Here is a 15,915-nt window from a genome sequence, read left to right as displayed (position 1 = left end):
GGGAGCATGGCCGGCCGCTCGCTGCGGGCCGCGGCTCGGCTGTCCGTCGGCGCGGCGCGGCAGGGCAGGTGCGTGGGCGCGGGGCCTCTGCGGCCGCGGGCGGGCGGGCGGCGGGGAGCGGAGCGGGACGGGACGTGGCGGCGGAGCGGGGCTGGGCTCGGCGCGGCGGGCCCGGGCCTGTCCCTGTCCCGTCCCGTCCTGCTGGGTGAGCCGGGCCGCCCCGCGGAGCCGCGCCGTGCCGTGCACGCTGGCCCTTCCTGCGGGGCGGCTCCCCGTGCCCGCTGCCGGGCCGCCGCCGTTCTGTGCGCGGGGAGCGAAGCGCCGTGTGCGTGACGCAGGATTCCGGTCGCTTAGCGCGGCTGTGGCGCGGTGCCCGGGTCGGGGACGGCCGTCGTGTCCCGTCGTGCCGGCAGGCGTGGTTGGGGTGCTGTGGGTCTGAGTTACAGAAGAGCAGTGAATTTCAATAAAAGGCAGGCAGCTGGAAAGGAAAGCGAACAAAATGGATGGTCCTTTATTCTGGTGTCGGTGCGGTTTTTTTGTGCGTTTTTCTTTTTTTCCTCTGGAAAGAACTGGAAGCTGCACAAACTAATAAAGCCATGCCTTAAAATGGAAGCACTGACTAACCGTGCAGCCCTGCCGCCTCCCACTCGCCTTGTAGGTGTGACAGCTGCCGTGCACCTGCAGCACGCCTTCTGAATGCAGGCCTGTGTCCATCGAGAGAATTCTGATCTTTAAGGACAGCTGACTTTGGCTGCGTGGCTGCAGTCAGCATCTCCCCTCCATCTATCTGCATGCCCTCTGACATCAGTCTGTAAATCTTTCTGAAGCGCCGGCATCGTGCTATGGTCTTTTCACACCCACTAAGACTTCCCCATGTCTGTCACCTCAGGATGTGTCAGCTTCCTCCTGTGGGATTCCACCTATTTTTAGGGCAGCTGTGACCAGGACTGTGTTCAGGAGATAGAGGACAGGCTGTAAGTAGCACTCGTCCTTTGTAGTGGTGCGTTTCTTTCATCCTCAAGGAAGAAGTAAATTGAGCGGCGTTTTCAGTTCTGCTTCACACTCCTCAAGTTTCCCTTTGGAGTCAGCCTGCGGTTCTTTTTTCCTGCCTCCAACTTTTGAGGCAGGCTTGTCTGAACAGCCCATGGCACCCGGGGCGTCGCGCTGCTCATTAGTGCTCTGCAGCTTGGTTTCACTGGCTGGAGACAGCGCTCCATGCCGGCAGCTCTCTGCTTCACGTAGGCAGGGCCCCCGAGTGCAGACACAGCTCGCTCATGGCCCTCTCCTACGCACTGGAACACACCCGTCTGTGTGCTGTGAATCACCTGCATATGGAATTGACTCAGTCAGCTTCACTTCTTGAATGCAAAAGAGTTAACTTGCTTATATTGTGTTGTTTTTTTTAAGCTGAAGGTATCTAACCTGTGAGGTGCTTAGCAACGCTGCTTTCTTAGCTGAACTCAGCTTCCTTGACTCATCTGCAGCAGGGCTGACCTCCCATTCTGCAGCTCTCCAAATGAAATACAAGAAGATGAAGGACAGGGCTTGAGTTAGTGTTTACCACAGCCATGCTTTTCCCCACAAATAAAGCTTTCCGGTTATTAAAGGTTCATTCATGGATTTTGAAGGCATGGCAAATGCGTTACTTCTCTTCCCTCACTCCTGGCCAAATCCTCTTTGTGTAACTTTGTTAACCAGGCAGCAAAACGGGTGGGACAGGCATCACTCGAGGTGGGGTGCTGTGCCCCAAACAGGTCTCTGTGCAGCCTCTGCTGGGTGTTGGGATCTCTCTTCTTTGGCATTGTGGGAACCCAGAATGGCAGCTGATTGGAAGGCACACCTTGACAAGCCCTTGCCTGGTTCCTTAATGATCTGTGCCAGGAATGTTCTACACCAGAGCAAACGCACTGAGCAGAAACACTCAGGTCTGCATTTGGTGCATAATAGGAATAGGAGCTGCTTGGTGCACAGATCGTGTTTTATGTGCCCACCCATAAAAACTGTAGGTGCAGATATCTTCAGTTTGTCATTAGTGCTGTGGGAGATCTAACAACCCTTCAATCAAGATAAAATGAGGGCACACCTCAGCTGCTAAGGGAGTGGTAGGAGGTGCTTGGTGGTCTTTGGGTAGGTATATCTCTTAAAGTGTGCTTTGGTCACACAGGTAAAGCAGTCTGAGGCACCCAAAAGGGACGCCTCTGCCCTTCCCCACATTGTGCTTCCCACATCTCTCCAGACCTTGCACAATGTCTTCTCTTTTGTACTGGCACTTGCGCTCATCTGATGGCCCAGCAAGGTTTTTTGAGCACACTGGACAGAAAGCACTCCTGTTGGGTTTGGTTTTGGCTGGTTTAACTCCATGAGTCTTCATTCTACAGAGAAGAGACTCCCTGGAGTGAGGGACGTGGACCCATCCTTACCCAGTCTTTTTTCTTTCACATATTTGTTAAAACATCTCTAATGCCTGCCTCCTTTTCAAGAACAGCTTGCGAAAATAATTTGGAAGTTTACTTTCTGCTACTGACCACCTGTAGTGGGAGGTTAGTAACAGTGCAACTAATAGATTGTTCTTCTGTCAAAATCTGACTCTATTCAAGGTATGTCAGGGAGGTGGCATAGAGTGACATGAATCTAAAAAGATTTCTTCAAAATATTTGTCTGTTCTCTGTGCTAGCTGCCTATTTCCTTTGAAAAGAGCTAAAATGTTGCCCAGAATCCTGTGTGCCTGCTTTTAGTAACGATGCTAAACTGAAATTCTTTCTTTTGACTGTGTTGGAACTTAACTTTCCCTTTCTTGTCACTAGTTTGTATTTCAGGGAGTCCCTGTGTGTTTTCAGCACTGCAGCTCAGCAGAGAAGTACAGGAGATGAGTGTGGGCCGGAAGATCCTCGTGATGAGCAGAAGCATCCCCTTTCTGACTGTGCCTTAGAGCACAAAGCCATCAAATTGGAAGAGCAAGTTCGAGACTTAACTGTGAGTTTGCAGCTGGTGGCGTTGCTGACTTTCATTTGGGCCCCTTGACTTTCACTTTCAGCCTTATCTTGTTCTATTAGAGCCATAACCTGCACACAGTAGCACTGTGTTGTGACCGCATTCAGAGCAGCTTTGCCTTCCCTACAAACACCAGGTGTCAGTAGTTCCTGGGAGCAGGCCACCGACGGCTGGATCTCAGCAGGCAAAACTGTATGTCAGAGGTGGGCTGTGGTCACATTCTTTCACAGCACTGTACAGAGGGAATGTCAGTAGCTTTGTCACAGATTGTAACGTCCTGGGTCACTGTTGTCTGAGAAATCAGCTTTGGTGGCTGATGAGAGGAATAAATACTGCAGCACAGGGCAGTTCTGGGGATAACTGTCCAGAGTACAACTTCAGCAAGTGACAAGTTAGCTTGTTACAGATCTGTTGCTAAGACCTGCCTGCTGGAGAAAGGAGCATCTCAGTGTGCACAGTGAGTCATGCAGAAAGCAGCAGCCTGACAATGTGCTGAGCACTCAGTGCTCCTGGCCTTGGGCCTTTTGAGGGGGTTGCAGTTGTGCTGATTAATCAGTAGGAGAGGGATTGGCTTTGCATGTTCTAATGAAAATGCTGGAGCCCAGTGCAAACCTTCTGGTGTGTAATGGCTTCTTTTTCAGTAGTATCTAAAGGATTGCAGCTGTGTCAGAAAAATCAGTTTTATGTCACTGTCTCCTCTTGCTGTTACAGGAACGGTACCGGAAAGCTTTGGCAGATTCTGAGAATGTCCGGAGGAGAACGCAGAAGTTTGTGGAAGATGCCAAGCTCTTTGGTGAGCACAGTGACACAGAGCTGTGTGTGCTGCAGGAGCCTGCCTGAGCACAGAATGCTGATCGGCGGCTTTTCTCTCCCCTCTGTCCTGCTCTTGTTCATTGCAAAGTGTGGCATGATGTTTGGCCTGGTCTGCTGGTGTCTGGGTGTTACTCCTCGCTGTGCCCAGCTGTGTTATTTCATGGTTTTATGGACTTTTCTAAATACAACAGGCCTGGTGCTGTTGAAGGTAGTTCTGCTCACTTCATGGAAATTGCAGGTTCTTCTGCGTGCTGAGAAGTGACTCTCGCAGGATGTTGTTTTGTGGGTTTTCATCAAGCTGTGGTCTCCTTTATTATATTAACAGTCTGTTCTCCTCTGCTCTGGCTTTTAGGAGGTGCATCCTGTCTGGGACAAAGGGGGGTGGTTGCTATCAGATGGTCTTTAAAATTTCTCCAGTAAACATTTTAGTGTCAGTGGAGTGAGTTGGATTGCAGGCTGGGGACGGAGGCAGGTGTAGGGGGAAAACTGCTGTGTAGTCACTGCTCTCTGCCAGCTCCGAGAGTGAGAAACTGTTGTTTTCCGTAGCACATGTAAAGCTTTTTTGTTAGTTAATTTTAATGGCTTTCAAATTAGAGCTACATCTGTTCCCATTGTGCTACAAAATGGCTGTTGAGTTCTGGGAAAATCAGCATTATTTGTGAGGTTTTTTTGTTTGTTTGCTTGTTTTGAGTTTTAGCTTCCTGTATGCAGTGTGCTTTAGATTTAGGGGGGAGGAAATTTATTAAAGTTACTCATGAAATAGGAGCACAGGGCATCTGTAGAGCATTTAAAGTGGGAAGTAGACCCTGGTGTGAAAGGAGATGGGTTGGTGGCTGGTCTGCTTTTTGTTGCCCCTCCTTCACACTTTTATCATTCTGTACATGTTTAAACATGTATCTACAAGCACGAGCAGCACTGAACTATTGTTTCTCTTGTCTGTTTTCCTGATGTATCTTTCCAGTAAGGGCATCAGTGTGAGGAGAAACTGGTTTTCCTGAAATTTCTGCACTGTGTGATACAATATTCTGTAAATGTGTGTTATCTGCATCCCACATGGGTGGTTTTTCTGATGAAAAATGCTGTGGTTTTTTTCATGACCAACTGTATTATCCAGTCCTTCCACAGCGGTTTTACCTTATGAATAAAACTGTGGATGTACAAGTGAGTGATCTCATATTATACTCACTTCCCTCCCCCGTGTTTGTTCCCTGTATGCATGGACACGTGGCTTCCAGACCTCGACTTTTTGCCTGGCATTGGCACTGTAGCTCTGTACGTTCTGTATGTTGCCCTTCATTACTTTCTTATTTCTTTGTTCTGTAGGGATCCAGAGTTTCTGCAGGGACCTTGTGGAGGTAGCAGATATCTTGGAGAAGACTGCTGAGAGCGCTGCAGGAGAAGCAGAGCCTACTAATCCAAATCCAACCCTCCAGAAAATCTACGAGGGCCTCTCTCTGCTAGAGGCCAAATTGCAAAGTGTGTTTGCCAAACACGGCCTTCAGAAGATGAGCCCTGTTGGTGACAAATATGATCCATACGACCACGAAATCGTGTGCCACGTCCCAGCCGAGGGCATGCAGCCGGGCACCATAGCGCTGGTGACTCAGGATGGCTACAAACTGCACGGCCGCACCATCAGACACGCGCTTGTTGGCGTGGCAGTGGAGGCACAGGAGTGAACGTGGGCTTGCCCCCTGGCACCTGACTGGGCTGAGGACCTCTCAGCGCTCGTGACAGCTGCAGCTGCATGTCTTTCCTTATTTATTAAGCTAGATTGGTATCGTGCGTTGGCTTCTTCATAATGCGTGCAGTCGTTTTGCCGTTAATTATAAGGTACTTGTGTATTTAATGATCTTGTTTGGAGTATTGGAGTAGTAGTAGGAGTTCAGCTATTTGTCAGAAATGTGGCATTACAGCCCGTTCTCTGATGCTCATTTCTCCGTTAGAACTTGGATAGGGAAGGGGAAAGAGAAAGAAACAGAAATTCTCTGAGATTTAGGGCTTCTTGTCTCTCAGCTGCATCTCTGAGACAGATTCCAGCAGTGGCCTTCAGGCAAGTAACTCCTCTGCTTCAGTTGTGTTTCTGTATTGAGGGAATATAATAATACTTATTGACCTACCTCACAGGGATGTGGTGGGGCTTTTTCTTTGCAGAGCACTCAGAAGAGGAAAAGCTGAAAGGGCTGAGTATTATTATCAGGCCGATTCGGGTATCTTCCCTTGTCTCCAGGCCCCTTCGGTGGGAGTCAATAGGATTGATTGCTTGGGGTGACATTTAGGGCCATTTTTTTAATGTCATTTCAGGAAAATAATCCTGAATTAATGAAACCTGTCATGCTACAGTTGAATAGGTTGAGGTTGTAAAGAGAATTCAGATGTTGTGTCAATGTGTTAATATTTGTTTTCTAGGTAAAATTTCAACTTGCCTCCTTGTTCCTGGAGGTAAAACAGGGAGTGATGGTTCTTGGTAGAGCCAGGAAACTCCTCTCAGATCTCTCTTTCTCCAACCAAAAAAGCGTATTCTAGAGGAGAGTAATCTCTGTTCCCTGGTGGGTATTTGTGCATCTTTCAAGCATGATAAACGATACGCTTTTTGTTGCAGCTGCTGGCGAGATGGAGATGTGCCCTTAAGTAGGAAATCTGGACTGCTTTATTTTCTCAGGCTCTCCAATAATGGTACTCAGATAGCACTAACTTGCAGTTGACATTCAGATTCCACCCTTGTGTACTCATAGTAAATGTGAAACTGTTTGGTTTTATTTTTTTTTGACACAAGGAGAAGAAAATCTTTTCTACAAAAGTCTCAAGTGTCCTTGAAACAGTTTTAGAAGCGGTGACAAGAAAGGAAGGAAGAAAGGACGAGAAGCAGAAGGCAGGGGAACTGAAAGCTGACCTCAAGCCATCCTCCTAGTTGAAGGCATGTTGTTGTCACAGTATGGCATATGTATTTCCCAGAGGTCCTTTTGCCAGGGAGTCCATTTATCTCAGCTGAAAGGATGCAGTCACCCATTAAGATCAGAATTTAACCCTTGAGAGAGCAGTAAGCAGTGTAGTGACAAAAGAATTACATAAGCCAGACTGTGGTTTGCACTATATAAAACCCCCAGGCATGGTGGTTTTCAGATTATTTCTTACAAATTCATTAATTCCTGCCTTTTTACTTTTTGGAATTGGATCTATGGTCTGGCAGTTATTTGAGATCTGATTACAAAAGCTCTTTACTGTGGTGGGTGCCATCACTGGTTTAGAAGAAAGCTCATTCTTCTCCCATTCCTTTGCAGGCTTTGGTTTTGTAGTCCTTTTATGACGGACTTCAGGGTAAAGCAGCCTCCAGTTAGCTTCTATCAGCATTATTTCACATGGGGAGACTTTACACAGAACATACACAGCTAATGGCTTGTCATCATAGAATTTTTAGGGAGGTGCTTGTTGTGGTATGCTTCACACAGGCTGCTTTGGGGACTGCTGTATGTGGGTGACCCGGAGCGGTTCTGTGCCTCTGTGTGGTTAGGTGTGCAGAGAGCCACTCGAGCTTCCAGCCCTGGGACAGTGCTTCATGGCAGCAGCACATCACTTAGGAAGAAGCTCTATTCAGTGCTCTGCTGGAAATGTTAGAGTTACAAAGGATTGTTGTGTTGCTCATTGGACATGCCAACTGAGTGGCCAGATCATGCTGTTAACCAAGACACAAAACAGGTGAAATTTGTGAGGTGTCAATACGAGTCTTGTTCTGCCTCGTGACTGCCTGCAGCCTCTTCTGCAGAAGCTGTATGTTCAGCAGGAGCAGCTCGGTTCTCCTCTGCCTCTTTACACCCTGGTAGATCAGCTGAGCCATTTGCAAACAGCAGGGGAGAGCCAGCTGTGGAAATGAATGTGTGATGTGAAAGATCATTTATAAGGAACTGAACAGAAATGCAGGCATTTTATGTAAGAGGTTGTTTTCTCTCATAGAAAGGCTGCAACTTAGCTGAGCCATACTTAAAGTAGCAGGTGGCCAAAAGTGATGGGATCCGAAGCACCTTTAAACTGACCCACTGTGCAGCCTGACTGTGAAAGTATGCTACGTCTGCTTGGTGCTCCCTTGGATTGTTTGGTAGGCCTGCCTGTCACCTCAGTTAGTATTCACCCTTTTTTGCCTTAAGAAGTCCCCTAAAATGCACTCCAGTCACTGCCTGTGTGTCTGCAGTAGAAGGTTATCGGTTAACTGGTGTATCTGAATGCACTGAGGCATTGCTGTGTGGCTGGAGCAGGAATCTGAGGGCTCAGGTTCCTGTGCAGTGTTTCTGAACCCCTCCCAAGCTATTTTCCCAGTTTGTGCCCCAGTTTTGTAAATCTGTGAAACTTCTGTAGATCTAATTAGGCTTTATGATGGTTATTGCAAGATATAAGTAGTGCTTAGTGGCTCTTGCAGAAGTTACCAAAGACTGTTGTTGTTTGTCCTGATTTCCTGCTGGCTCTGAATTGTGAAAGGGGAATGAAAGAACCAAACCTGGATTCCATCACGGAATTTACATTTCCTAGGCAGAGTTGGATTCCCTTGCCTTTCAAGCACACTTAATGATCTCTTATCGCAGATGAGATTGCCTAAGGGTGGAGTGCAGTTGTCCTCTGTGTAGCTTCCCTGTTTGTGCAGAGCTCACACACAGCGCGGTGGGATGAGTCCCCCTTGGGTGCTCTGCAGAGTGACACCAAAGAGTCTGACCCGTGAGCTTCTTCCCTGCTGTCACTTTATGCAAACCATTTTTTGAGGTAGTTAGAAGGGATGGAATAGCAGAGGAGGGCGAGCGCTGCGTGCCTCTGTACCTCGTGCTGGTTTCCACTTGCTCACCCAGCCATCAACTGAGCTGGGAGTGCAGAGCAGGTAACCCATGGTGTGCTGGTGAGGTGTGGAGCTGCAGCTGCCCATGGGAGGCTGGGCAGCCCTGCACTGAGCATTGCTGGCTCCTGGCCGGGGCTGCAGCAGTGCTTCCAACATGTTGGCTCTGAGCAGGAGCTGTGCAGAATGTGAATGTCGCTTTGTGGACCTTAAATGCTCAGCTCTTCCCCAGCAGAGCTGCTGCTGGAAGAGAACAGCTGTGATAAATCAATGGCTGCAAGAAGTCCTCTCACTTTTGAAAACTGTATTTAAGTTTTATATTGTGAATATTGTGGTGTTTGTTTTTTTATTTTAAAACATGAGATGTTTTGGTATTACTTGCAAAGTCAAATGAACAAAGCGTTGCTAATCTTCAGAAACTGTAAGTCCATTTTGGTTGGTGAGAAACCTATATATATACTGTATGTTGTGTTTCTGTGCTGTGCTTACCCAGTGGTTCTGGCTGTATGGAAGAGGAAGACTCGAGTGTGGGACCAGTGCAAGTAATTGACAACAACATTTGAGTTAATGTTGGAAAGGGCTGATTTTCTTTACATGTCCAGATACTGTCTGTTTGCTAATAAAAAAAAAGAATTGCAATTGCTGCTTTTTCCTTTCTTTTCGCACTCATTGCAAGTGGTGCTGTGGATTGAAAGGGCTGTTCTACAGCTGGTTACCTAAAGCAAGGACTACACTCCACCTCTTTATTTATTTACTTATTTATTTTGACATCTACGAACAATCTGTTGGGTGGACTCAGAAGTGAGCGTGGAAGTCATCCTCCCTCCACCAGTGAGCTGCCAAGGGTTTGTGTGCCTGCTGCTCCTGGAACTCCTGCCATGGACAGCTGGGCAGGAATCACGCTCTGCCTGCCTCAGGTGCTTCATCCTGCACAACTCTTAGCAGTTGAAATATGTTGTCTTGTGTCATCTCTGTCACTCTGTTCCCCCACTGCTTCGTTTCGTTGTGTATTTCCCTGTATGTGAGATGTGCAGTAGCAACACGCTGTGCTTACAGGACTGTTCCAGGTCTCATGCCATCCCCAAGTGCTTTATTCTTTCAAGGACGTGCTGGGGAGAATATCAGCCTTTCTGATAAGGCCGTGATTGCAGCAGGCATCATTCTCCCTTCCTGCCCCCTCTGCACCGATGTCCTGTTATCCATTCCAGGCTCTGCCTTAGCCCTGAAGGTGCTAATATCAGCAGGCCTGGCCGTGCCGCGTGTGCTTCTCCCTAGGGAAAAAAAGAAACAACTCTGCAAAGAGCCGGCCGTCCTGGGGGAAGAGCTGCATTTTTGTGCTGAGCCGCTGGCAGCACCATCCCCTCGCGATCAGGCTCTTCCTCCTGGCCTGGAAACAGCTGCGATGGCATCGCTCCGCGCATTCACTAACCAAGAAATGCTGCTAGCTGCTGCCATGCCAGTCACCACTGGCTCTTCTGGTTTTCTCCGCAGCAACGGCGAGAGTCGGGAGTTTGCAAACCGCAACCACCCCCGTCTGCAGCGTGAGCAAATGCAGGCGTTCCGCTCGCGGTCAGCACGCAGACACGGCAGCCCGTTCAGCCCGGGCCGGCAGGGCTACAAGCAGCGGCGTGCCCTGCCCGGGGCTCCGACGCCGCGCGGTCCTCCCGCCTCCTCCCCCGGAACGGAACGCGGCGCACCGCCCCGTGCCCTGACGCGCGCTCCGCTCCGCAGCGCAGGGCAGCAGGCGGCGGGGCCGCGCCGTGCCGTGCTCGCAGCCGGGGGCTCGGGGCCGTGCCTGCCGCGAGAGGCGGTGCCGCCGAGCCCCGCCGCTTCCCACGCCGCCCGCGCCATGGCCCCGCCGCGCGCCGCGCTGCTGCTGCCGGCCCTGGCCGTCCTGCTGGCTGTCCCCGTGGCCGCCCGCGCCCCGCCTCGCAGCGTCGGTAGGCTCGGGTCGGGTCGGGTCGGGTCAGGGGGAGCCGGGCGGGGAGCCCGGAGCCCGGCAGGGCTGCGGCACCGTGCCTCGGGTGCGCCGCCAACCGCCGCCCCTCTCTGCCCGCAGCCGTGGTGGGCGCCGGGCTGGGCGGCTCGGCCGTCGCCTACTTCTTGCAGCAGCACTTCGGGCCGCAGGTGCAGCTGGACGTGTACGAGCAGGGCGGCGTGGGCGGCCGGCTGGCCACAGTCACCGTCAACAAGCAGCAGTACGAGAGCCGGGCCGCGTCCATCCACGCGCTCAGCCTGCACGTGCAGGACTTCGTCAAGACGCTGGGTGAGTGCCGTGTGATCGGCGGGACGCGGCGGTACCTCGGCACGATGGGCGCCAGGTGTCCCAGCGCCCCAAGGCCGCCGTGACCGCACCGTGGGGCTCCGGGCGGACCTCAGAACGCCGCCGCTTCGTCCCGTCCGGAGGCGGCGCCGCCCCGTGGGATGCCCGAGCGCGTGGGCTCTCACGCTGCCCGGTGCCCACGCGGGAGCTCGCTCACCCCGTTACCCGCACCCCACCACCCGCCCGGTGGGCCCCTCTGCTCCCCGCAGGGCTCAGGCAGCGCCGCGAGGTGCCGGGGAAGAGCGCCGTGTTCAGCGGGGAGCACTTTGTGCTGGAGGAGACCGACTGGTACCTGCTGAACCTCTTCCGGCTCTGGTGGCACTACGGGATCAGCTTCCTGCGCCTGCAGATGTGGGTGGAGGAGGTGATGGAGAAGTTCATGAGGTAGGGCCGTGGCTGGGTGGGGAGGGGGATTCTCCCCGGCGCCGGGGCCTCACCCCGTGCTGCCATCCCCCCCACAGGATCTACAAGTACCAGGCTCACGGCTACGCCTTCTCCAGCCTGGAGGAGCTGCTGCGCTCACTGGGGGGTGAGGCCTTCGTCAACATGACGCAGCGCTCGGTGGCCGAGGCTCTGCTGGAGGTGGGCGTCACGCAGCGCTTCGTGGATGACGTCATTGCAGCCGTGCTGCGCTCCAGCTATGGCCAGTCGGTGCTGGTGCCCGCCTTCGCGGGTGAGGATCCGTTGCCCTCTTGTGAGCGTCCTCGCCGGGGTTCCTCCCCGAGTGGGGCCTTGAGCGCCTTCCCCTTCCTCTCCCCAGGAGCCATGTCCCTGGCGGGGGCCCAGGGCAGCACGTGGGCGGTGGAAGGAGGCAACAAATTGGTGTGCTCGGGCCTGCTGAAGCTGACCAAAGCCAACATCATCCACGGCAGGGTGACGGGTGTCTCTCTGCACAGCTCGGGTGAGCCCGACTGCGGGTTTTGCTCTGGCCCTGTGCACCCATGGGTGCTGCTGGTGTTGGGGTTGTGGGTCTGCACCTGGAGAGAGAGGGCTTGCTGGGGATGGGTTGATGGTTGGACCTGATGATCTTAGCTCTTTTCCAACCATAATGGTTTTGTGATTCTGTGAGGCGGGTGGTGGTGGCTGTGGGGATACTGGGGGCTCTGGGAGGCTCTTAGTCTTTCTGAGAGGCTGTTTGTCTGTCTGAGAGGCTTGGCCCTGCCCTGCAGACCTTCGTGTCCCTTAGGTCCCTTCTTTGGGCCAGGTTCCCACTGGCACTATCCGTGCTCCAGCACAGCAGAAGGTTGGACAGCTGTGCTTTGTGAAGGGCAGCTTTGACCCTCTCCTCCTTTTCTCACCATCATGAACTTCTCTAGAAGCTTTCTCTCACAGGCTCCATAAAATGCTTTCTGTTGCCCTAAAGCATTAGCAACTCATCCAGAGCCACCAGATTCTATGGTCCAGCACTGGAAAACCAGGGGCTGGAGGCAGTGCTAAAAAAAAGTGGGGACCATACAGCTTGGGGCCAGTGCTATAGCCACTATCTGCCATCTCTCTTCAGAGGGGAGAGCCCTGTACCAGGTGCACTACACGAGCAGCGAAGGCCAGGGCTCGGCGTTCTACGACATGGTGGTGGTGAGCACTGCCCTACACCCCAGCAGGAGCAACTTCAGCTTCCAGAACTTTGAGCCGCCCATTGACAACTTCCCTGGCACCTTCCAGCCCTCCGTCACCTCCGTGGTGCACGGCTACCTCAACTCCTCCTACTTTGGCTTCCCTGACCCCAAGCTCTTCCCCTTCGCCAGCATCCTCACCACCGACACTCCCGCCCTCTTCTTCAACGCCATGGACAACATCTGTCCTGTCAACGTCTCAGCAGCGTTCCGTCGCAAGCAGCCCCAGGAGGCGGCGGTGTGGAGGGTCCTTTCCGAGCAGCCGCTGGACAAGCAGCAGCTGAAGACCCTCTTCAGGTCCTACTACTCGGTGCAGGTGACGGAGTGGCAGTCACACCCCCGCTACGACTCGGCCAAGTCGCTGCCGCCCATCGTGCTCCATGAAAACCTCTTCTACCTCAGCGGCGTGGAGTGGGTGGCCAGCTCCATGGAGATGATTGCCGTGGCGGCCAAAAATGTGGCCCTCCTAGCTTACAACCGCTGGTACCAGGACCTGGAGAAGATAGACCAGAAGGACTTGATGCACAAGGTGAAGACTGAGCTGTGACGCATTGGGTGGTGGTGGGCCCGGAGCTGCTGTCTGCAGTGGGCAGGGGTGTATTTATTGCCTTGGGATCACCACGGGGCTTGGGGCAGGGGGCGAGGGACAGGCTGTGTCCAGATGACCTGAACATGTTTTTCCTTCAGGAATACAGCCCCTGTTGCTTGTCTGTGCCGTGCGCTGGAAATTTCTCCCTTTTCCTCCTTGGGTGGCACTGGGATGCGCTGTGAGGAAGGGTCATCTTGCTTTGGAAGGGACCATGTAGGGCTTCAAAGCCAAGGCCATGCAGGTAGCAGGACCCTGCTCCTGCTGCTCCTCGCTGCTGGGCAGAGCCCCTCCAGCCCAGGCAGCACCACGGGCTGAGGCATGGAGCAGGTCAGACGGGGGCCAGCAATGCACTTTATTATTTAGGGCCTCAAAAGCTGCCTCAGCTTCCCCCGGACATCAACTGCTCCCCACCCCCTGCCTCTACGCCAGGCCCTGGGCTGCAGTTTGCACGTGGGGCTGGGGGTGGTGGGTGAGGACCTTCCCCCTCCATTCTCCTTGGCCTTTCACTGGGGGTTCAAAAGCTCTTGGCGAGGCCAGAGGCAGGATGATGTGCTGGGCTGCTTGCAGGGCTGCCCCAGCACTGGGTGTCCCCAGCCCAGATTGAGCCTGGTGGAATTTGCAGGGGGATTTTGGGGAGCCCTTGGGGGCACTCCTTGCCCCAGTGTTGAGCCTGGCAATGTTTGATAAGCAAGAGCAAGCTGCTTAGATGCCTGTAGATGACTTTGGGCGTTCATTATGCAGCCTCAGAAGATGCAAGTGCAGCCCACAGCGATGGTCTCCATGACCATCTGGTACTTCTTGTGACACTTCTTCCTCCCGGAGGCCTTGTGCCCCACCTCGCCTGGTGCCTGGCAGAGCAGCCTCCGGACAGGCAGCCGACTGTAGATGGGAATGCTGGCCATGGTGCGGTCCTCCTGCATGGTGAAGGGGTTGATGCAGCCAGTGCAGAGGCACCGGGCCTCGGGGATGTCTGCCGGGATCCGCGTGGCATCGTGGTTGATGCTGGAGGATAAGGAAAGCAGTGGGAGGTTAGGGGGATGGTGAGACTGGCAGGTGGGATGGGGACAGTGGGCTGGGGATGGGCAGGGCAGTACCACTGCAGGTGATATGGGGAGCACTGCGTCATGGTTGCTTTGAGATGCTGGAGCTGTGGTCACCCCTGCATCTGCTAACTTGGGATGAGTGTGCACGGCCCTGCCAGAGCTCCCCAGCCCTGAGGACCCTGCCCCGCACTTACCTGTAGGCCCAGGGGGACAGGCTCCTGCGGTTGGACCTCCAGAGACGCAGATTGACCTGGCACTTGGTGTCGCCTGGCTCGGAGCCATTCCTCAGCTGGTGCACCATGTCCTGGATGCTGCGCTCGTAGTCCTCCATTGGAGTGTAAGGGTCGTCCGGGGCCCTGGCCAGGGCGGGAGCGGCCATGGGGAGCCGTGAAGGGCCCCTTCTCCTCCCCTTGGCTGCTCTGCTTTCATCCTTGGCTTCTGGCACCAGAACCATGGCAAAGGTGAAGATGCAGAGGAGAAGCTGAAGAGAAAGGAGTGCAGTGCGTGGCTGCCCTAGGCTGCAGAGCTTTTGCAAAAGTATGCATCCCTGCTTAGGGGATGGACACTTGGCCCAATTTCCTGGCATTGGGGTGGCACCGTGCATGCTGGGTGGTGAGCACATGGTCGGGGGAAGCCCCAGGGTATAACCCATGGTTGCAGAGCCCCTTGTCCAGGGAGCCGAGCCCAAAGGGCCCTGTGCCTGCCCTGAGCATCCCCAGGTGGCCCCATGCCCCAAGCAAGCACACACACCAAGGGTACACTCAGGGTGTACCTGGGGCTCCTTTCATTTACAAGGAGCCTTAGAGATGAGACACGCAAGAATGAGATCTTTATCCAAATCCTCCTCTCCCTCTGTGCTCTGAGGACAGAGAAAGAAAGGTGCCTTTTCCTCTCCTTCTCCCTCCAGCCTCGCAGGGCCGAGCTCCGTGTGCCTGCAGCCGGCATGCTGCCCAGTGCCGAACAAAGTTGCTTTCTGTAGCGCTGCTCTCCGTGTGGCTGCAGCCGGCCGAGGCAGCCCCACACCCTGCCCGTGGTCCCGCTGTGACACCGTCCTGCGTGCGTGCAGGGTCCAGGCAGAGAGCTGCGCTCCTGGGCTGTGCCGCGCTTCCCTCAGGCCGCTGCAGGTTCGCTCCCCGCTTTGTCCCCTCCGTGCCATGCAGCGGGGTGACGGGCCCAGCAGGGCCGGGATGAGCATCTCCAAAGCAAACGGAGCCAGGTAGCCACCCGCAAACACGCTTGTACATAATGGCATTAAAGAAGGGAAGCGAACAGGCAGCCCCGCGCCGCGGCACGCTACCTACCAGGTTGGGAGCCCGCTCCATGGCGGCGGAGGGCCGGACGGCTGCCCGCAGTGCGGCTGGCACAGCCGAGCCCCGCAGCTAAATAGGGAAAGCCCCAGCCCTGCGGCGCTTCCCCGGAGGTGTGTCTGCCGCGTCCCCGAGGTGTCAGCAGCTCAGGGCCAGGGCCAGCGTGGTCTGGGACTCGGCCACCGCCTCCTCCCCGGTGCTGGCTGCAGCAACCCTGGCTGTCCCTCCTGGAGCAGGCAACGCAGAGAGGTTCAGGGGCAGAACCTGTCTCAGAGAAAGGTCTGGGGTTCTGCTGGCAGTGACAGCACGGTGACAGCCCCCATGGCTGGGGGGCACTGCTGGAGCAGGTGCTGGCAGGAGGACAATGGGTTGTGTGCAGTGCTGGTGGCACAGTGTGCAGGTAGCCTGGAGCTTCTGTGG

At 54.1% G+C, this 15,915-nt stretch overlaps 3 protein-coding genes across 3 annotated transcripts; 2 read left to right on the top strand and 1 right to left on the bottom strand.

Annotated features, from left to right (window-relative positions):
- The first annotated feature begins 6 nt into the window (after positions 1–6).
- Positions 7–9,259, top strand: GRPEL2 (GrpE like 2, mitochondrial). Its single transcript, XM_042880761.1, has 4 exons — positions 7–68; positions 2,805–2,973; positions 3,703–3,784; positions 5,128–9,259. Exons 1-4 carry the CDS (start codon positions 7–9, stop codon positions 5,481–5,483), a joined length of 669 nt encoding a protein of 222 aa, XP_042736695.1. The 3' UTR covers positions 5,484–9,259.
- Positions 9,260–10,469: 1,210 nt separating this feature from the next.
- PCYOX1L (prenylcysteine oxidase 1 like) lies at positions 10,470–13,265 on the top strand. The gene is made up of 6 exons (XM_042880590.1): positions 10,470–10,560; positions 10,680–10,886; positions 11,153–11,327; positions 11,405–11,616; positions 11,704–11,844; positions 12,445–13,265. Exons 1-6 carry the CDS (start codon positions 10,470–10,472, stop codon positions 13,101–13,103), a joined length of 1,485 nt encoding a protein of 494 aa, XP_042736524.1. The 3' UTR covers positions 13,104–13,265.
- A 623-nt stretch (positions 13,266–13,888) lies between these two features.
- Positions 13,889–15,510, bottom strand: IL17B (interleukin 17B). Its single transcript, XM_042880753.1, is given in 5 exon segments — positions 13,889–14,147; positions 14,240–14,246; positions 14,249–14,310; positions 14,383–14,669; positions 15,490–15,510. Coding segments are annotated over 5 exon segments (636 nt in total).
- Positions 15,511–15,915: the final 405 nt, after the last annotated feature.

The sequence above is a fragment of the Lagopus leucura genome, unplaced genomic scaffold (assembly GCF_019238085.1).
Source record: "Lagopus leucura isolate 7727_CA_CO unplaced genomic scaffold, USGS_WTPT01 Super-Scaffold_100027, whole genome shotgun sequence".
NCBI lineage: Eukaryota > Metazoa > Chordata > Aves > Galliformes > Phasianidae > Lagopus > Lagopus leucura.
This window is presented reverse-complemented; position numbering and strand designations above follow the sequence as displayed.

Bases quoted from the DNA above. Each gene is read 5' to 3' on its own strand.
- GRPEL2 (XM_042880761.1), top strand. From the start codon at position 7: ATGGCCGGCCGCTCGCTGCGGGCCGCGGCTCGGCTGTCCGTCGGCGCG. The intron at 69-2,804 runs GTGCGTGGGCGC...TCTTGTCACTAG, and splicing joins GGCGCGGCGCGGCAGGGCAG to TTTGTATTTCAGGGAGTCCC. The intron at 3,785-5,127 runs GTGAGCACAGTG...TTTGTTCTGTAG, and splicing joins GGAAGATGCCAAGCTCTTTG to GGATCCAGAGTTTCTGCAGG.
- PCYOX1L (XM_042880590.1), top strand. From the start codon at position 10,470: ATGGCCCCGCCGCGCGCCGCGCTGCTGCTGCCGGCCCTGGCCGTCCTG. The intron at 10,887-11,152 runs GTGAGTGCCGTG...TGCTCCCCGCAG, and splicing joins GGACTTCGTCAAGACGCTGG to GGCTCAGGCAGCGCCGCGAG. The intron at 11,617-11,703 runs GTGAGGATCCGT...TCCTCTCCCCAG, and splicing joins GCTGGTGCCCGCCTTCGCGG to GAGCCATGTCCCTGGCGGGG.